The sequence below is a fragment of the Helicoverpa zea genome, chromosome 31 (genome assembly GCF_022581195.2).
Source record: "Helicoverpa zea isolate HzStark_Cry1AcR chromosome 31, ilHelZeax1.1, whole genome shotgun sequence".
NCBI classification, from domain to species: domain Eukaryota; kingdom Metazoa; phylum Arthropoda; class Insecta; order Lepidoptera; family Noctuidae; genus Helicoverpa; species Helicoverpa zea.
The window spans coordinates 17,604,657-17,626,592 of record NC_061482.1 but is presented as its reverse complement, the minus strand read 5'-3'; the positions used below and the strand labels follow the sequence as shown (position 1 = coordinate 17,626,592).

General features: G+C 38.2%; 1 protein-coding gene across 3 annotated transcripts in view; it reads right to left on the bottom strand.

The window, feature by feature from the left end:
- LOC124644746 overlaps positions 1 to 21,936 on the bottom strand; it is a 44,625-nt gene that overhangs the window by 1,808 nt on the left and 20,881 nt on the right. For 2 of the 3 annotated variants that reach the window (XM_047184255.1, XM_047184253.1), the window contains exons 2-8: positions 3,304 to 3,392; positions 2,753 to 2,947; positions 2,251 to 2,358; positions 1,707 to 1,808; positions 1,331 to 1,463; positions 648 to 882; positions 181 to 374 (exon numbers count right to left, since the gene is read on the bottom strand). In XM_047184255.1, the coding sequence (XP_047040211.1) occupies positions 181 to 374; positions 648 to 882; positions 1,331 to 1,463; positions 1,707 to 1,808; positions 2,251 to 2,358; positions 2,753 to 2,947; positions 3,304 to 3,392 (1,056 nt within the window). Of the gene's footprint in view, positions 1 to 180; positions 375 to 647; positions 883 to 1,330; positions 1,464 to 1,706; positions 1,809 to 2,250; positions 2,359 to 2,752; positions 2,948 to 3,303; positions 3,393 to 15,779; positions 15,844 to 21,936 lie in introns of those variants that run through there. The other variant, XM_047184254.1, reaches the window with a different exon arrangement.

Here is a 21,936-nt window from a genome sequence, read left to right as displayed (position 1 = left end):
ATGCGGGTGTTCGGGCTCAAAATCGTTAACAACACAAAGAATCAGGACGCCTCGTTAGTTCACTTGTAACTGATCGTTTGTACATGTACATGTTAGACCTTGGCGCCTGATGTCATAAGGCTAGTCAGTCAGGCGACAAAGGCGCCTCCGCTCATATCATGCTCCATGAGCTTAACTCACCAGCAGCAATAGTCTTGATGACATCCTCGGGGTGTTCCTGGAAGACCTTAAACTCAGGGTCGGTGGTGTCCGATAGCATGTTGGCGACATCAGAGCGGCTGCGGGGGGCGGGGTACGAGTGGATGACCCGGAGACGAGCCACGCTGCTGTCTATAATCCTCCCTGTTACTTCTGTCAAGTTGGTTCGCTGGTACCTGGAACAGGAATCAGGACGTCGATAAAAGATCATGATGTGCCTAGCCGACACTCGACACCTTGTTCAGTCGCAGAACGCCTTCAAGAAATTTAGTAGCAATTGCTCTCTGTCGTAATATTAGCATGTTATACGCAGGCACTCGTTGATCTTATGAAATTAATTGTCACCGAGCAATTGACACATTACCGTTTCTGTTTTTCTTCTTGTCTGTATTCTGTGTACACAATGTATTAAATATGTAAATAAAACAAAATGTATAGCAAAACCTCACTTGTTACAATGCACCAGAGGCTCCTTGTCATACTTCTGTATGTTCAGCTGTGACCTGTCTCCCTTCAGGTCCGGAGAGACTTCCACGTTGTAGATCTGTCTGTCACCCCAGGAGTTCGTCCAGATCATGTTCACGGAGAACCCATTGCCGATGCCCAGACCCTCGTCGCGAAGAATCTGTTCTATTTCGCCGAAGTTCTTGGCTCTCAGCATGGCACGGGTGATGAAAGTCCTTGCTGTAATTAGAGTATATCTGATAATTAATGCTATCTGTATAAGTTGCCAGGTAGGTATACCTACTTGCCAAAAGTTATAATTTATCTGTCAGGTAAGACCTGATTGATCCTAATAGGCTACCAGAGACTTTATCAGTACCTAACCAATTATAAGGGCGAAACTGGCCATTATTATAAGGGCGAAAGTTTGTGAGCGTGTGTGTGTGTGTACGTCACTCCTCAAGGCGCAAACGTTTTTAAGGATTTTGATGATCCTTAGCGGTAATGTAGCTAAGTTTTTAGTCATAATCAGTCTCCATTATCAACTTAAAACCGATCGGCAAGTATGATTTTCGCAAGCAACTTGGTATTGTCTGCTAAGCAAGTAGACCAAAAGTATATTCTGTGTGCGTAAGAGTGACGCGTACCTGTGGAATCTTGCTTTAACAGTAAAGTTAATACGACTTACGTGTGTTTCCATGCTTGAGGATTAATGGGCTGAGGGTGTTGATGGAGAAGACGAGCCCGTTCTCGTTGTAGCCCATGGTGTACCCTGGCATCTGTCCAGCGTAGCAGAGTGATGCGAACCTCTCCTCTACTGCCTGGTTAAGTTGGTTACGATTTAGATTCGAGGTAGTGAAAATACTGAGGTAACTGGGCTTTCCGAGCACGTATTTGTCGGTGAAACGACGGAGTCTATAAATTGAGCTTAATTATATCGATGTAGGTATGTATATCCCCCCCATACTCCATCACGAACATCGTCGTTTCACAAGCTAAATTAAAGTCCTGACAGGCTTTAAGGTTAAGTGGAAAATTAAAAGATTGTGAAAGTGTAGACTTACTCCAGCTTTTACATCTTCAGGAGCCGGCGTGATGTGTGCCACCATGATGTAGAAGTGATTCAGGGTCTCGCTGAAGGCGTCTTCAGTGTGGCCCAGTAATGTCTGAAATATTAAGTATGTTTTTTCAAGTTGGTTCAGTAGTTTCGGAGCCTTTAGAATACAAACAAAAAAAGTTTCCCCTTTACTACATATATTGGTATAGATACGAGACTGCCTCGTTGATCTAGTGGTCGCAAGCGAGACTGCTGTGCTCGAGGTCTCGGGTTCGATTCCCGGGTCGGGCCGAAATCGCTTCGTGATTCGCTGGTTTAAGAAACTTTCACAAAGCAGCCCGTAGTCTGGAAGTTCCCGTGTGTCGGAGAGCACGTTAATGTCGGTCCTGCGGCCGATCTCTTTCCGAGCGTGTCGGATTGCCGCCCCATCGGGCTATGAGAGTGAAGGAATAGTGAGTGCACTTGTGTCTGCGCAGCTGGCTGATCTCCTTATATGAGAAAAGCCGCCGTGGCCAGAATCCTGTGGACGTCTTGGAGGTTGTAAAACTCACAGCATGCGGGTTTTTGAAAGCGATGGAGCTGCAGCCCCCGGTGTCGTTGCGCGGGATGTGGTTGTCGTTCACGTTGCCGATCAGATCGTCCATCTGCAGCAGGAACAGCTGCGAGAAGGAGAAGACCATCAGTTCATCATCATCATCATCATCTCAGCCATAGGACTGAACATAGCCTGAACATAGGCCTCCCCCTTAGATCTCCACAGATACCTGTTGGAGGCGACCTGCATCCAGCGTCAGATCAGTTATATTTGTACTTATGAAGGTAGAACCAGGTGGAGAGTAATACCCTAGGTGAAAACTTAGGGTAAGATGCTTCTATTTTGAGAGAGCTAAGGAGTTAAACGTCACCTGAAGGGGCATCATTCTAAAATGTGATTAAATGAATTCCTTTCGGTATAATTGAACTTTTTTGAATTGAAGATCTACTCACTGGTGCTGAAAATAGAGCAAGCTAGTTATGGCAGATACTTGTATCAAATACAATTTTTATATTAACCTGATGGAAAGGCACTCCAGCGCCATCAGCGACTCCCTGAATCTCCTTCACATAGTAGGGGAACTTCTTTTTCATGTTGGCCAAGGTCTTGTCATAAGCAATCCTGCCAGGGTCCGTCTTGTACTCTTTCTCGAAGTCCCTTAAATTCTCGTACGTGGCGAGGAAACTCTTGATGATGGATGCGAAGTTGCGGCCCTGGGAACGAAGAAGGTTTTAGTGAAGGTAGGGATACAGTCTTCTGTCTTATGAGTTATGCCTAGATATGTGTTAAACTGGAAATCATATTGAAAGGACCATGGCAGGCATATCATGGCTAGTAGTGTCATTAATTGTTTTAATAGTTTGGATTGATAGTTTGTTACCATGCATTTACCGACTTTTGTGTAATGTAGTGCTAGCTTATAATATTATTCATGATTTGATATGGGCTAGATGTGGAAAGATCAGTTTTCAGAGAACAGCTAAGGTTACGATACAAATCTTATAAAATTAGAATTAGCTCAATCTACTACTACGACTACGGTGAGAGCAGGATGGATAGGTATACTCACAACATCATATCCAACTTCATAGTGGTTTCCCTGCACGAAGATGACAGGCACAGCCTGGCGTCTGCCCAGCTTCTTTTCACATGATACTCCTGGAACAATTGAATATCAATTAAGCTTTGAACAAATACGTAATAGTCACGGGAGATACACTCTTGGATGCTCACGTAATTTTAGAAGTGGGCTCTATGCTCTACTAAGTACGCATGCATGATATTCTTGCTAACTTTGAATTTTAGTTAGTCTTGGTTTACATGTAATGCCAAAGTAACTTCTTCTTCCTGCCCTTAATTTATTTGATGTTGTTTGATATTTGATTTGATTACCACTTCGATCAACAATGTTGATCACTTCGATCAACAATGTTGATCGAAGGATAACCATCTAATCCATTTGCAATCAAAAAAACTTTAATGATTCCAGTATTTCAAACAGTAAACAATTTGAGCTAAAGGTAAATAGTTTATTAAAAGATGTATTTTACAGGTTTTATTGAACGTAAACAGACTTTTTGTAGGTCGGTTAGTCGGGCGGTTAGTTAGAGGTTGTCAGGTTGTTAAACCCTTAAATAGCTTCTAATGAGGCTTCTTCTTATTTAATAAGTCTTCAAGATTCTATTGTATGGTACACAGGATTATTAATATTGTAAAGGTTACTTAGATAATCCTTTCTAATATTATTATTGTTAAAGTGAGTTTATTTGCTTGTAATGATTACAGACTGAAACTAATAATACGGTTGAAATCTGTAGGCGGTGATAGACTATTTTAAAGGAGGCAGGCTCCCCTTTGGTAGTATGAAAAACTGTGGGGAACAACCAGATTCTATCTGCCTATATAACTGTAAATACCTACATATTCTTAGGTGTTTAATATAAGATTAATTGTCATACTTAGTAATTAGACTATCACATAATACGTTACAGGTGAGTAGCGTTAATTAATATATCAGAGCAATATTTGATTGCATAATTTAGCGTAATTAATTACCGTAGGAACGTCGGAACAACTGAAGCGATTGTTAGTAATAATTGGTAAAAGCTAATTAGTGTAAGTTGCGGAGGCCTAGTGATTAAAGCATCAGCCTCTCAAGTAGTATCTTGATTCTGAAATCAATACGTCTTGAGCAAGCGTGGTGATTATCGCTCATTCCTTCTCTGCATGAGAAGAGGCCGCAGCACGCACGTTGGGCATAAAATTGGCTAATAAAATGATGATAACTAATATAATTTACGAGTGTGCGAAGATCAGTATTCATAAGCTAGTGAGTCTGACATCCAGTCTAAACTGGGGCCCGTGTAAATGGGTTGAGGAGGTCAGATAGGCAGTCGCTCCTTGTAAAACTCTGGTACTCAGCTGCATGCGGTTAGATTGGAGGCAACCAACATAGTTGGGAAAAGGTTAGTCAGATGATGAATATTGATAGTATTTGAGAATGATTTTCAACTTGCCATTTTAAATGAAGTCTTATTATGCTATTCTTGTGTTATAATCAATGTTCATGGTATCTTGCATAGTAATTAAAAAGATCAATTAATTAACATGATAAGGCAGTAGCAACGCTCACTTTTACATGATTCATTACGAGAATATAAAGTGTTTCTATAATGTATTTAACATCCTTAGAACCAAGTTCCAACGTAAACGTCAGTTTTCTCCAAAGCTAGTAAGTAATAAATATATTTATGAAGAAATATGTTTTTTGTTTGTTTTACAGAACTGATTTGAAAAATTATTTCAATGTTGGAAAACTATACTCTTCCCGAGTAACATAGGCTATAGTTTATTCTGATACGGGCAGTAGTTCCCACAGGACGCGGGTGAAACCGCGAAAACCGAAATCGGCTAGTAAGTATTAGATCGGAGTTAAGTTTTGTCACTGGGTACCACAGTGGACGTGGAATATCTAAGTGGGTCAGGGCTAAATCTTTGGTATGTTGGCTTTGTGCCACAGATTGAACACTATTTTTGGAGCTATTGTGCGTTATTGACATAGCTGAGTCATTTATTTATTGTCTTTGGGTAGGCTGCAGAACATAATATTTCGAAGGTGCTGATTGTAACATCGAGGTTTGAAATATAATTTTTACTACTGCCAGCTAGAGTTATTGTTTTATTCAAAGCGAGTGTTCCTAAAGAAGATAGTGATAATGATATTTCGAGCCTTATTGGTTAGCAGTTTTGAGTATGTAAGGCAAAGTCCAACGAAAAGTGTTCACGCACATTTGTTCGCAAAACAAAAAATGTATACCGGCCCTAGTCCACTACTAAAACTTGTTCGTATACCAAGAAACTGTTTGCAGGCAATTTATTATGGGGTATTGGTAGCTAGAGTAGCCAAAATGAGACAGTTGTGTGCATTGTGCATCACAGTGTACAGTGCTGCACAGGTGGAATATCACCTAAATATGCAGAAGTAGGTTCGTGAAGTTAGATTAGATACGGCCTAAGTTTTATAGTAATTAATATAACCAACCGTGCCATATAGATATTAATAGTAGTTTTAATAAAAAGATCTAGAGGTATGTATAATAATTGAAGGTCTCGGTCACCGTCACATTTGGTCACAGCCATTTACCCACTAGAGCCAAAGCCTGCCGTGCCTGTGGGATTGTTCGAAAGAGTTACTGCGGTCCTGGTATATAAATTAAGGGCTTAAGAAGGAACATGGTGGGTCAGTATGAGTCTGACACACCCTTTTTTTAACGACGTCAAAAATCATCAAATGACCCCTCCCGCTGTGGTTTAGCAGCGGTGAGGTAGTGTCAGAATCTTACTGACTAAAAACCGTCGTGTTCCGTCGTAGGCTTTTTATGTAACAGGGCCGCGGTAACTCTTTCGAACAATCCCGCAGCCCCGGCAGGCCTTGGCCCTTCTGGGCCCTGTTGGGGTACTGACGTCTCTTTGAGGAGCGTGTCGAACAACGCCGACACGGGTCTGTTGTCTATCTAGACATGAGCGATGAGCCAGCCAAATTCACCGCCCACGGCCCACGCCTACGATGGCCGGGAGTCGGCTCGCGACACCCGGCGCCCGTGGTGTCTACCTGGTCCAGCGCGGCGGCCGGGATGAGAGGTGCTAACTCTCTGTTGTTCTGCCGCCTCCTTCTCGAGCATGACTGCTTCGCAGAAGGGTCTGACACACCCTCACGCTGCACTGACCGCGGGAGGGGTAATTTAATGACTTTCCTTTAAAAAAATGGTCCAGTTACCTAGGCAAAGCCAGTTAACCTGGCAACCCGATACCCCTCGGTGAGACTGGTTGTCATACTTTCTCGCTCCTGACTACCCGTAACGAACGCTAAAGATGTTCAAATGACAACTGATATCCACCAAATAATCATGCTCACCGAAACATGGATGAACGGATGAACTCATCACGACAAGATGGTCACCCATCCACGGACTGACCGCTCCAAGCGTTGCTTGACGTCATGATAGATCGATCGAGCTTTGACTTAGCGAAGAAGAACTGAGCATTGTTACGATAATATCGAGAATGGTTTAGCAAAAATATTTGTAATGTTGAAGGTCTCGGTCAAATGGTCGGCGTTATTGTATGCAATGTCTTTGCCAAGGTCGTTATAACAATTCAATAAAAACCACCAGTATATGTTGAACCATAAGTATAGAGGCATTGTTGTACTTTCAATGCGTTTAACTTTAGTTCCACTTGTTCACGGAGATCTAGATTAAATGGACACGTGGTTGTTAGCTAACCGGCAGCTAACTCTATTGTATCTATATCTATACTAAAAAATAAAGAGTAAACTTTTTGTGTGTCTATTTGTTTGTTTTCTATTTGTTTACTCGATTACAAAAATTATTTCACTTTTGGAGAGCTTCACTTTTCCCGAGTAACATGGGCTATATTTTATCACGGTTGAGGCCGTATTTCCCAAGGGACGCGAGTGAAACCGCGGGAAATCGGCTAGTTTGTTGATAAATAATTAAAATGAGGTAATTTTTGTTTGTAAGTAATAGTGCCTAATAGTTATTAGTTTTTGCTATGGAACTACAACCAGTCCTGCTAAGGGGAATCGGGTTGCATAAGTAACTGGGTTGTGGAGGTCAGATAGGCAATCGCTCGATATAAAACTCTGGTACTCAACTGCATCCGGCTAGATCGAACATTTGGGATTTCAATCCTACTTATATTATAAATGTGGAAGTTTGTGAGAATGTATGGATGTATGTTTGTTATTCAATCACGCAAAAACGGCTGGACCGATTTGATTGAAATTTGGTATGTAGATAGGTGATACCCTGGATTAACACATAGGCTACTTTTTATCAACACACCACGCGGGCGAAGCCGCTGGCGGAAGCTAGTTCAATATAGTTGGGAAAAGGCTGATTAGTTATTGCTTATATTCCATTGGCCATTGGCCATTGGCATTACATAGACGCACTGTGTTTTACTAGACTAACGAGGATAAGAAAGCTTTTTTTTGCTAATAAAGAATTTTAATTTGAGTTAAGTGGATTTTGATCTAGACACCCTCTGTTTATCTTACGTGCTCTCACTCCAAAACTACTGAACAGATTTAGTTAATATATGGTACACAGGTAGTCTAAAGCCCGAAGAAGAACATAGGCTATTATTTATCCGCGTGCAGTAAGTAGTTCCGTCGGAAAACGGGCGGAACCGCCGGGAACAGTTAGTTGAACATACTTACGTAAATGTAACAAATGGTCTGTTAGGAACATTATTCAACCTTGCAAGTAACTATACCTAGCTAATCTGTATTCTGTTATTGTTTATCATAGACATAATATTAGTAAACAGGACTGCGCATATAAACCCAAAAAACGAGCCGAGTGAAACAGTTAGTACGGAGGCTGTCTGTCCCTTTCTAATAGGGTGACTATGAGATTAAGCTATGTGAGACAAATCCGAATTTGCTAAGATTATTAAACACAGATTAGTATTGAAGTTTTAACTTACGCAGTTTGTGACCTTAAGATACTAATAAAGGCTTTTAATAATTAGCGGAAATTAGCAGTATAAAAGCAGGAAGATTCGAAGTGAAGACTGTTTTTTTTTTGTATTTCTACTTCATATATAGACTGCTGAGCCATTTATGTCGCCTTTCTTCATTTTTTGGGAAGCTATAACAATAGTACAACAGTTTTAAAATCCATCACCCATATTTTGACTCGTTACAAGAATTCATGGGCACCCTAGTTGTTTGGTTTACGAAAATGTTATTTTTAGCTAACCTGTGGAACGATATATTGCAACCACCATAGGATTCACTTTTGCAAGTAGAAACGCAACACTTTTTCACCATTTTAATAGTTTAAATTGATTTAATACAAAAAAATATAAACAAAATTTTAAATGCTGATTACGCGCCAAGAATGTTCAGGGTTACCGCTAGAAAATAAAAAAAAGCAAAATAAAAATTTATGTTGTTTATGTTTTAATAATAAATACGAATAAATTAATGCGATTGCTATTAATTTGTTGACTTACAATTGTTAAAATAAGATAAAAATATAAGTGATTCAATTGTTTTTGGGAAGACAAAACTTTTGATCACGACATTTTTTTATGCTGGCAAGGTGTTAGAAAGAGACAAACAGCCTCCGTTCGAACTATCCCTCTCGGCTCGGATTTGCCTCTGTGTATTATGCAACCAATTTAGTACCTTATTGCGTTAGAATAGAGTTCATTTTCGTAAATATATATTTTGAGCGTGCGCAATCTTGTTTAGTAATATTATATCTATGTTGTTTATATACAACGTTGACACTAATTAAATAAACGAGTTGACAATAACGCAAATATTCTAACTATTGGACCGATATTAAGATTAATCTTTGAATAACCTTAAACGCGTTACATAAAATTAATTATTGACTTGCGTAAGATAATTATATATTTTCAATCGATTCCAATGTTTGTAGCTCAGAGATACAGTATTATGACAGTTAAATGCATTAATCTAATTATTGTTTAAATTATCGAATTTATATAAATTAACTTGGCTTATTGTTTTTTTAGGGTTCCGTACCGAACCCAAAGGGTAAAACGGGACCCTATTGTTTTCGCTCCTCTGTCCGTCCGTCCGTCCGTCTGTCACCAGGCCGTATCTCATGAACCGTGATAGTTAGCGAGTTGAAATTTTCACAGATGATGTATTTCTGTTGCCGCTATAACAAAAATTACTGAAAAGTAGAATAAAATAAATATTTTGGGGGGCTCCCATACAACAAACGTGTTTTTTTGCTCATTTTAAATAATGGTACGGAATCCTTCTTGCGCGAGTCCGACTCGCACTTGGCCGGTTTTTTACATTGCATAGAGAAAAAAACATGGCGAGTGAGTACTAGAGATCAATCAATTTGCCTTAAAAATATTCAACAGTAAATACTTGGGATTCTCGCGAAGCAGGTAAATAAGTAAATTAGCACATTTTGCCTTTGTACTCCTGTCACGCAAGCTGTACTGCTTTAAATGGCATACCTCGCTGTCGGTTATGACTATTATTAGATATTCTAATTCATCACTTGTAGGTACAGTAAACTGCACATTAGTGGTATCTGTCATGCACCTTAACTCAATAGTAATAAGTACGATTTTCCTATAAAACTGAAGTTGACTGTACAAATACTTAAATATTAATGTATAAAGGAAACGGTTCTTTTTTTCGAAATTTCCTTTGAAAATAGTGCACAATGATAAACCTTTTGTTTGATCCTTTTGTAAATACAGAGAGATTCACATCACTTAACTAAGCGCTGAAAAATATGTCAGTGTGTACAAGGTTAAACAGCTTTAATTACATAGATCCACAGCTCTATTTTTAACTTGCTAAAATAAAAGAGAACAGTTCTAAAAATAGAAAAAAGTAACATATACTAGCTACAGCTACACTAGCTACAGCTACACTAGCTACAGCTACACTAGCTACAGCTACTATATATAGCTACTTTTGGTAATTCTAGATACATAAATTAAAAACAAATTCGCTAAAGCGCATCGCGATCGCATTGGCAGGTAGGTATATAAAGCCTGGACTCCATAGCAGAGCAGAGCGGGTGAGATTTTGGCTTCGTTCAAAACAAGCTGACTGTCAGCCGCCGAATATCAGCGTCTATGCATATTACGCATAACGTATCGTCGGTTAGATGTGAACGAAAAGTGAATAATATGTATGGAAATACAATAAACTGCGTAACGTTAGCTAACATTCGGCGGCTGACAGTCAGTTTGGTTTGAACACAACCTTTAAACAATCAATAGAAGTTCTTCCTTCAGAGGCTAGCACAAAGTGGGCGGAGACTAGATCTAACTATTGCTTGTTTAAAACTATCTCGCTTTGCTTTAGTGGAGACTAGGCCTCAGCTGAACAAAGTAGGCATGGGTTAGGCAATTTATTGTAGAAATATAACCGACCCATTCGCTGTTTTTTTATTAGAGAATGAAAGACGTAATTTATAAGAAGCTAATTAAATGTTAAAATGCAATCTCCAATCGCTAAACGACGGATGGATAAGCAAACATAGCGAATAAATAGTAGCTACTCTAAGTCTATCCAACTACTAAAAACTTACACAAGTAAATAGAGTAAATCATTATCATTTCATCTTTTCTTCCAATTTGACCGGATGCAGCTGTACACCAGTTTTTTACAAGGAGCGAAAGCCTATCTGAATTTCTCAACCCAGTTTCCCGGGCAACCCAATACTTCTAGGAAAGATTGGTTGTCAGACTTACTGGCTTGTCCATCCGTAACGACTGCCAAAGATGTTCAAAGATTTAAGATTTACAGTTTAACGGGTCCTCGGAATCACATAAATAAATTAGTCAGTAAAATAGCCTGCATAAAACTAAAAATCAAAGATAAATAAGTAAACCCAAAATGGGTTTAACCCTGTAACTAAGATGTAAATCAAAATTAATATTCTCTAACCGATGTAAATCTGCATAAAGTTAAACCAAATGCCAAAACATACAATTTAAAATATTTTTTTCTGACGCAAAAGAACGCTAATTAGTTTTTCAAAGTTATTTAAATGAGTACAAATGACTTGGTTCTATATTTGTTCCAATGCCGAGGTCACTTACGACGTTGCCAAAAGGATCGTAAGTACACATTGAGAGTACCCGCATACTGGAGATTAAACAGTCGGCTGACAGTTGCCCCGATAGTCAGCAATTTTTTTAAAGAAAATGTTGATTCCAATCAACGTTTTTAGTCGGTCTAAAGGGCTTGTGTGATAAGCCCTTTAGACTAAATTCGTCGTCTAAATGATTCAGTCACTAAATTCAGTCAAATGTAATCGCATTTAGGAAGGTAGGTTTCATTAAATCATTTAGAAACCTAATTAGACATACCTAATTAAACGACTGAATTAGGTCAAATGTAATAAGCCCTTTATACCAGCCAAATGCCTGATCTTTGTAATGTGCGTACTACCATTCATCTTCATACTGATTTATGAGCCCAAACCAACTATCGGCTGACTAAAAGTATGCAGTGTGCAGAGTATCCCAAGATTCACGCGTTTGCTCAGCTGGAGGAAACACGAAAAAAAATATTCATTCACAAACCTCTAGCTAGTTAACCGATTTCGTATTCCGAGGCGTTTGCGACCTTCACTCATTTTCATGAAGAATATTTTGCGTAAATTACGGTTGAAGATTAGGTTTCCTGAGCTCAAAAAAATTATATGCTGATTCTAATTCCTGTGTCATATGTAGTCTTCCCTTTGCAGATGTTATCAAACAGATACTACGTAGGTTGTTAATTCATAAAGAAAGTGATTCTAAGCGCGTTGAAACCATGGTGTTATTTTTCATAGAGATGCCTAGAAACTACGAAGTAGTGTCGCTTGCAACTTCTGTCCGTCATTGACTTGCACCTTTCATCATATCAGCCAATTGCCATCCGTTACACACCGTTAAATGGGCTATCTAACACTGAAAGATTTTTTCAAATCGGACCAGTAGTTCAGGTGATTAGCGCGCTTAAGCAAACAAAAAAACAAACTCTTCAGCTTTATAATATTACAGTATAGATTCATGGTTAATTGAAACAAAAACTGAAGCAACCAACTTTAAATAAGCAGTTAAACCGCTTTCTACGTTAACTTATCAAATGTCTGTGTCATTACTATAGTAAGTACATGTTACATCTACCTAACACCACTTATTTAGGTAAGTAATTACTCGTTGATATATTAAACCAAGAGTTTAGATACAAGCAGTTAACCTCCGGGCACATAACATACATTAACTTAAACCAAAATAAGCCATAACTAGTATTTCGTAACTATCCGACATTGACTTAGGTCGTGGACCACGGAAGCCAAGTAAATCAAAACATATGAGTTACATAATATATGTAATGTATGTTCATGGTTCTGTTTATTATGGGTTATTAATTATTGTTAAGTAAATAGACCTTGTTAGGGCTGTAATCAATGTCGAAGGGACCCTGATATATTCCTAATTCAAGTGTGACCGTACTAAACCTTCAATGGCTGGTTCATTGTCATCAATAGCTTAAGGGCTCAGTAATCAAGAGCAAGAGTGGGTTTTAGAAGCTGTCACAAGCCAGAGGTCTACGACAGTTGGTGGTTTTACACCCCAAGAAACTACTAAACCAATTACCGCTGGGGGTGCAGCGTGAGGGAGTGTCAGACTCTTTCTGACTTAAACCCACCATGTTCCTTCTTAAGCTCTTTATATACCAGGGCCGCGGCAACTCTTTCGAACAATCCCGCAGCCACGGCAGAGTACCTTATATAAAATAAACTTATCGCCTTTGAGAACAGTCCTACACTTATGGTCTCTGCACACAGCGGGCGCGGCGCGGCGGGACGGGACGGCGACGCGACACAATGTACTAGATCGTCGCGTCACGTCGCGCCGAGCGGGACGGCTCTGTGTGGCGGCCTCCGTAATATCTAGTACATTACAACTGCTCAGTGTCGCGTCGCCGTCCCGTCCCGCCGCGCCGCGCCCGCTGTGTGCAGAGACCTTTAAACATAGCAAAGGCTCAAGTTCACCAATAACACAAACGTCAGTTTTTCGAAAAACAAAACGATTTACCTACTTTGAAAATTGAACGTGAAAACGTTAGTAAACGCTTGTTTTAAGAAAACTGACTTTAACGTTGTCGGTGAACTTGGCCGTAACTGCCGAATTATGTTTAACTTTAATATAAGGCCTTATATTTCACAATATTTACAAAAATTTGTATATATTCTAATGATATTCATGTACCTGCGTCCGTCTTTGCTACGTCAGCAAAAGCAATGAATAAGATGACCTGCGTTTAATATAGTTCTCAAGGTTTTTATGAACTTTAGTAAAGACAAAAATTTTCAAACGCAATATTGTAGCAATCTGAAGCAATATATTAAATTCTTTACATTATATTTTCCAGCTGTACATATAAATTATGTACGAAATGGAATGTAAGTAAACAATAGGTTTGTATCTACTGCGTGTTTTGACGACTTTGTACTCTAATTAAATAATTATTATTTGTACTACCTAATTAGAAACCTTCTCACGAAAATTTAGAAGATATCAGTTTTTGTATCTTTTTCTGGTTAAAGAAAGATTTAGAAAGAAGATTATTTTGATGTATATTTTCATTGTACTCAACTTGAGTGTATTTATCGATCAGATGTTTACATACTTTTTCTTTAAATGCCTAGTCAAAAGTTTTTATTTCAAAAAGGCCTGTGCAGGCTCTTATGAAAATCAGACACAAGTTCGAACAGCGAAAAACCGATAACAGACTACATGGATGATTCAAGTATATATTCCTGAAGGGTTGAAGACTATAACTGTTATAGTAAGAACTATAACTTATAGGTCTGAGACTGTCAGCCAATAGTTTGATTGTGAATACGATCATACTTTTTAGTCGGTCGGATACTGACCGGATCATTGCGATGTGCGCACTACCATTCGTCTCCATACTGATCTATGAGTCCTTTGGAGAGCCCTATGCAAACTATTAGTCAGCTTTATAGTTTGTACTTTCCAGGGTTTAAAATATCTTAATTTAGAATGATTCAATTTTATTATTTTAGTTATTTTTCTTTATTTGTTTTTATTTTGGTTCATTTATCGAAAAAAGACACAGAAACTGGTTTTTATCAGATGTTGCAATTTACCAACAACGCACCGTGGATATTAAGCCAACTAAACTGTAAGGTTAATGACAGTCAATAAGGTTGGTTTACTGACGATAAGAGGCAGCATCTCACGTGATCGGAACGTCAGAAGTGTCAGACATTTTTGATATCCATAGTTTGTTTTACGATTAGAGATTGAAACACATAATATACGATTATATCGGGTGTGTCGTACCTAATCACATTAAATCCTATCGCATACACATTATGATATTCTATGGTGAATTGTAAAAAACTTAACCTAATCCATTCAGTCGTTTAGCCACAGGAGTGATTTTTCGTTTACATAATTTACAACATCATGTGTAAAGCAGAGAAAAAGTTAGAAATATCGAACGTTTTGACCAGTTGACAGCTGTCAGTTTTCAAGGGAGAATTTCCGTTATTTGTAATGACTGACTCTTATATGGTGTTCTAATTCTCGCACATTTTTATTCTATTTAATTTGTTTGAAAAAAAGATATTTTTTTTTCTTTTTACGTTTTTTTGTGCTAATAGACATATATTAACGTATTTAATTTAATGTGGTTAGGTACGACACACTCTGTATAGAGCTACGTAAATGTCAGTCCTGTGCCTGATCTTTCTCCGGTCGTGCCGTCCCATCGGGCTATGAGAGTGAAGGAATAGTGAGTGCACCTGTGTCCAAGCAAATTCTTGTGCACTATAGGTATGTCCTGCGCAGTTGGCTGCTGCGATGGCTGATAATTGGGTTAAGTGGACATTATACGGAGCTATTGACAAAATTTATTCTCTAAAAGTAAATCTACGGATTCACAGGTTATACCTAGAAATCAGGTAAGTAAGTAATCCATGTTCCTCGTTATAGTGTCATGTTATCGTGGTTATAATTTGAGACGATCCTAAACTGTGTCAGTTGACGTTTAAAAAAAAAAACACTTTAAAGTTTACCTAGCTCATTAGAACTCATTTTATTTACCTGGATAAAATCATTGTCAATCTTAATTAGCGTTTTAGTTTAGTTTTTACTTTTAGTAATTTTTTACTTGAAAAACATGTATGCAAAGACTCGATCTGGTCTCCATATAAAATATGATGATCATCATCATCTGCCTAGCCTTTCCCCAACTATGTTCAGGTAGACTTCCAGTCTAACTAGATGCAGTTGAGTCCTACAAGGAGCGACTGCCTCTCTGACCTGCTCAACCCAGTTACCCGGGCAACCCAATACCCTTTGGTCTTCATATAAAATACATAATGTGTATATGTTGTACATAAATTAGGCAAACAGCACAGCATAAACAAAACACAAACAATAGTAAACAAAAAAAAAACAATAACAAAAATGACTCACCGTTTAATTCCTTCATTATAAAATAATATAAATATATTCCAAAATCAAAACTGGTTAACAAAATCAAATAATATGTCACTACGTAGTCAAAACAGAAATATTTTAAATGTTTATGAATTAATTCTTGGCTATGAATAATTTGGAATCGGCGCGCGCGCTGGTCGAAGGCACACTGAGCATTGTCACAGGGTTGGAGTCTAATATACCAGAGTCGCGATCAAGGATACTAAACTTATATCTAGTTTCAATTTATAAGGATTTTGTCGCTGTGCGTAGTAAATAGTTAATTAATTCGTTCGAAAAATTGTTAACTCGAGTTATATTTTTGGAAAATTCGTAGCAGAATTCTAAAAGAAGGTAATTTGTATGCCTTTATTTGTACAAAAAACCTTGGAAATTAGATGATAAAATTCCACCATGGCTAGGTAACCTATGGTTGAATTTTCACTCAGTTTCCATTGAACTAGGAAAATACATACGCTCTAAGTATATGATTAAGCATATTTAGTATATTCATATTTAAACTTATACTTACAAATAAATAGTTTTATTTAATAAAATATACTTTTCAGAACAAAAAAAATCCTCAGTATATTAATGGATTTTCTTTTACATTTCCGTATCTTCTACTAATATATAATTAATATGAAATAAACTCTGTTTGTCAAAACCAATCATCCGATTTAAAGATAGATAGTCTAGAACCTAAGAAAGTACATACGCTATTAATCCAGATGCAGAAAGTGGTTCTCTCTACACACGGATGGTATCAAGAAGAAATCTCATTACTTGCATTAAGATTAAATCTAGTCATAACAAATAGTGCATCTCGGTTTTTACGCACTGCAAAACATCTAGGTTCAACTTAAACATGTAGGCCCAGGTAAGTAAAACCTGATATATCCTGTTGTATAATTCCTTAAGGAAAAACCAGGGGGAAAACGCTTGTTACAACCGACGAGAAAGTTAAAAATACTCGTACCTAGATCCATACTAACATTATAAAGGTAAAGTCAGTTTGTTTGCTTGAACAGTTCCTCAATCTCAGAAATACTAGTCGTATTTGAAAAAATATTTAAGTGTCTTTTTGTCAAGGAAGGTTATATGGTACTTTTTATTTGGCTGTGATAAGTAGTTCCCACTAGACGCGGTTAGATATTAACTAGCGCATTTCGAAATGATTAAAATAGAGCCAAGTCAGTGCATTTAACAGTCTATAGAAAACGCCAAAACAAAAATAAAATAAAAAAGCTAATATCTATCACCGACATAAAAAAATTGCCTTTAATTATTGCAGTACTGTTCGACACCACAGAACAGACACACACAGACAAAGTTAATTAAAATACTTTTTAATGAAGTCGGCTGTTAATATTAATAATTTGATTTGTTTATCTATTTAATGTGATATTGACGTTACACGTGTCATATATGCATCTATACTATGTTTTCACGCGACTGTTGTTATGTCGGTTAATACCACGGAGTAAGGAAAGATGAGCGGAGATGCCATAACGCAGGTAGGTCAGGCGCCTTCTTCTAGGTCAAATTCTTACTGTGGGCATGACCAAAACGATCAGTTACGAGTGAACTATCGAGGCTTTCGGTTTCTTTGAGACATCTATCAATGACTTTTGTTATTACAAAAAAACAGGTCCAAAGAAGGCGTATAAGGGTGAAAACAGTAACACTCCTCGTCCCCCACACACCAGCATTTCCGTTATGGCACCTCTGCTAGTAATTTTGTTCTCCATGATTAATACGATACACTTCCTATATGAACAACTGATTGACAGCTGTGAGAGATATCGAACCTTCAATTCGGAATTGTGACTGTGACAATGCACATACACGTGCACTTTAGAATTTAAAAGTGCGTTCTTTTGTTTTGTAGCGGCTGAACCGATTGAGAACCCAACTTCTTGTAGATCCATGCTAATCTAATATTGAAAGAACTTATGAGAAACCCGTGGCTAAAAAGTCAGAAGCCAGAAATGACAACTCAGGTCGAGGAGATCAGATAGGCAGTCGCTCCTTGTAAAACACTGGTATTCGACTGCATCCGATGAGACTGGAAGCCAACCCTAACTAGTTGGGATAAAGACTAGGCAGATGATGTAAACACAACTGCTAACGTGATGAAGAATTATTATTAATCAAAACTGCTATTAAAACCCCTTTTACTCTTAATTTTAAACCTCCAAGATTAAGCTTCTTGATTTTTCGTGTACCTGTCAGCTGAACAAGACAATACCGTTATTCAAGCTTGAGCTAGACTTATAGTACAAGCACACTGGAGACTAAACAGTCGGCTGACAATTGATGCGATGCGATGGCAAAATAAATAAAAGAGAATCTTGAACGATACGTACGTCGCCGTCGTTACGGGTAGTCAGAAGCCAGTAAGTCTGACAAGAGTCTTACGTGAAAGAGTTTCGGGTAACTGGGTCGAGGAGGTCAGATAGGCAGTCGCTCCTTGTAAAACACTGGTACTCAGCTGCATACGGTTTAGTCTGGAAGCCGACCCCTACATAGTTGGGAAAAGGTCGGGAGATGATGATGATGAACCTTGACTAATCAAAGTTTTCAGTCGGTCTGATACCGGCCAAATGCCTGATCGTTGTTACGTGTTTACTTCCATACATCTTAATACTGACTTATGAGCCCAAACAAACTATCGACCGACTAAAAGTTTGCAGTGTGCGGTTACTCTTAAGGACCAAGTTTAGTCACGCGAAATTCTTGCGCGTTGTACTCAGGCGCACAATTTAGAACGGAGCGTGTCTTATGTCATAGCCAGATATGCACTGAATGTTTTGATATTATTCCACCGTTAGGGACAGAGGTACAATTACTTCTATACATATATTGTAAGTATTATAATAATTATTAAAGCATGGTGTGACCTGATACCGCAGTCTATCTTTTCTACCATCAATCGTATCTATCATCATCTGCTTAACCTTGTCCCAGCTATGTTGGGGTCGGCTTCCAGGCTAACCGTATGCAGCTGAGTACCAGTGTTTTACAAGGGGCGACTGCCTATCTGACCTCATCAACCCAGGTACCCGAAACTCTTTCACGTAAGACTCTTGTCAGACTTACTGGCTTCTGACTACCCGTAACGACGGCGACGTACGTATCGTTCAAGATTCTCTTTTATTTATTTTGCCATCGCATCGCATCAATTGTCAGCCGACTGTTTAGTCTCCAGTGTGCTTGTACTATAAGTCTAGCTCAAGCTTGAATAACGGTATTGTCTACGGTACCACGACCGGGAAGTCTGGGTGCACTCAAAAATACAAGGCAAAATATTTTTTGAATTATGAAAAGTATTATGTCACATAATCTGTGTTGTTGTTTGTTGTTTATAAAAAATAACGGAACAAGGAGATTGAAATATTATCTTAGAACGATAAACACGTTTGTTCAAAAGATTACAAGTGTCAAGTGGTGTTGATACTAATTACATTGCAGAAACCCGATCACCTTTATGCTAAAGTATTTTGAACTCTAAGTCAATAATAGAGAGTATATAATTATGTGTGAGAAAATCTAAATTTGGATCGTTCTTCAAAAATGATATCAAAAATGATTTGTTAGATATATTAATTTACATAATAATCTTGATATTCAGTTTCTGCTGATACCGAGTTACTATGAGGAAATGTTTATTTATGAAAAAGTTTCCTGAATGGCCTTATCAGGTGCATCAGGTAGGCATCTGCAGTCTATATACTCTACACGTAACTACTTCCCGCAAACGGATAAAATGAAGCCTATGTCCCACGGAGTTTACTTTTTGACCTCTGTGCTGTCCTTTCTCAGCCTCTGACTATCTGTTATTGAAATTAGTTCAATAACTTTAGTGTGTAAACCAGACATACTGATAGAGTTACTTTCACACCTGCGAAGAATTTTTGGCACCTTCAAATTCTGCTAAAATGTCCACCAGAAGTGATTAAATCCTCTTCCCTGTTCTACAGCCATAATATATTAAAATAAAAACGAACATAATCACATAATAACAATAGTTGAGTGTGGGCCCGGCCTTGAGCATCGACAATACGACAATTATCTAATTACTTGTATACTATGTTAGCATTGACATGCCCAAGTCGCTATGTCGAACAAAAAAATATAATACAGATATGAAATATTATATACCTACAGTACCTAACCGCTAAGAACATGTCGGCAGTCGTTACGGTTAGTCAGGAGCCAGAAAGTTTGTCAACCAGTCTTAACAAGAGGTATCGGGTTGCCTGGGTAGCTAGGCATGACCTCAAGTCTGATAGGCAGTCGTTCCTTGTAAAACACTAGTACTCAGCTCCATTGGGTCAAACTCGGCCAAAATAGTTGTGGAAAGGCTAAGCAGATGATGATGAGAAACCGCTAAGAACGAACTAAACGTCCACCATACTGATGACGCTTGCTGCAACGCGACTGATTAAAAAAATGAGTTCAGGACATCCAACAGTTTGGAATTATATTTTAATTCTAAAAGAAAAATGTTTTCCGGCCGAAAAAGCAAGGCCTTGATATCCGTGATTAAACATCGTGGGATAATTTGAGCCTACCATAATTATCCAAACCACCGGATACACATATTAATATTATCAAAAGCTGTGTGGGCTCATGCATTCACTTTCTTATCTACGTCTTATAAGACCATGCATATGGTAATGGCATTGAGGTCTTTTAAATCTGATCCGTCATTTGAACATTCGTTACGTGTAGTCAGAAGCCAGTAAGTCTGGCAACCAGTCTTACCTAGGGAAATTCGTTTGCCCGGGTAACTAGGTGGAGGAGATAGGCAGTCGCTCCATTTAAAACACGACCAGTCTCAGACTAGACTAGAAGCCGACAACAACATAGTTGGGGAAAGGCTATTCAGATGATGATGAAAGGACTTAACGGGATTGAGGCCACAACCTACAGAGGAGGTCTGACCGAGTGTTCACCCATCTCTTGGTGAACCTTGAGGAAGGAGTAAGTAATTTCAATGAAAACTGCTGATTGAAATGTGATATATGGCTCAAGTAGCTGACCATGAATATCGGATTATCTACCTTTTCCCATTAGAATAATCTCCATTGGACACATCAATAGGTATCTAAATAGAATAACACGAAAGACAGTTTTTGAAGCAGCTGTAGGATGCCTTTTTAGTAGGTAACCCTGTTTCTAATTTAGCATATTTTGCGTAAAAAAGCATATCGGAAGGAAGCGACGACATTGCAAATAATTTGGCAGTAGCAACTACTTTAAAAACATTGAAGTTAAAATGTTAAGTACCAATAATAGACGGGAGGTCCTCGGGTTCGGAGCTAACATTAAGTAAAGGTTTGACGTCATAGAAATTATTTTTAACGTCGACCTTATGTACTGACCACTTAACATTGTGATTACCATAACTAATAAATCTTTATATTTAAACCATGCATATGTAGATGTGGTAATGCAGTGCGAAGATATTCCTCTATTTTTTTTAAATTTAATTTGAAGGTTTGTCATGGAGCTGGAGCTGTCTAGACTTTTCCCAATTTTGTTTGGGGTCGGCTTCCAGTCTAACTGGGTGCAGCCGGCGTTTTACAAAGAGCTCCTGCCTATCTGACCTCCTCAAGCAGGTTACCCTCGCAACTCAATATCCCTTGGTAAGACTGGTAATGATTTGTCAAGAAGCATGAAGAGAATGAAGAAGTCAATGGCTCAGGAATTAAGGTTACATCAGATCCGTGCGTTGTGACCGCAGATCGTTTCATGACGTAGCAAGATACACGTGCAATCGAGTGTCGTGATCTTGGAATGGTCCAAGATACAAGCTTTGAAGATTCAAATTATTATGATGTTTATTTTTGGCCAGATTAATCTATAATGATCTTTATGTAGAAATTCAGTTCGTTTGTTTTTTCAATCTTCATAAAGCCACGTTTCGCAAGAGATACAAATAATGAAAGGAAAGTTACTCAGATCATGATAACAGGAATTTTATAATAGCTGAGTTGAGGAATATGGTTTGATATTGAGGAAAATAAGAAGAGAGAAAATCATATTCAACTTTGAAAAAAAAGACAAAAGTTTTCTATGTTGTCTATAACCCGCTGATCGCTTACATCTTAGATGACAGAAAAATTATAATTATTGTAAGCTGTTC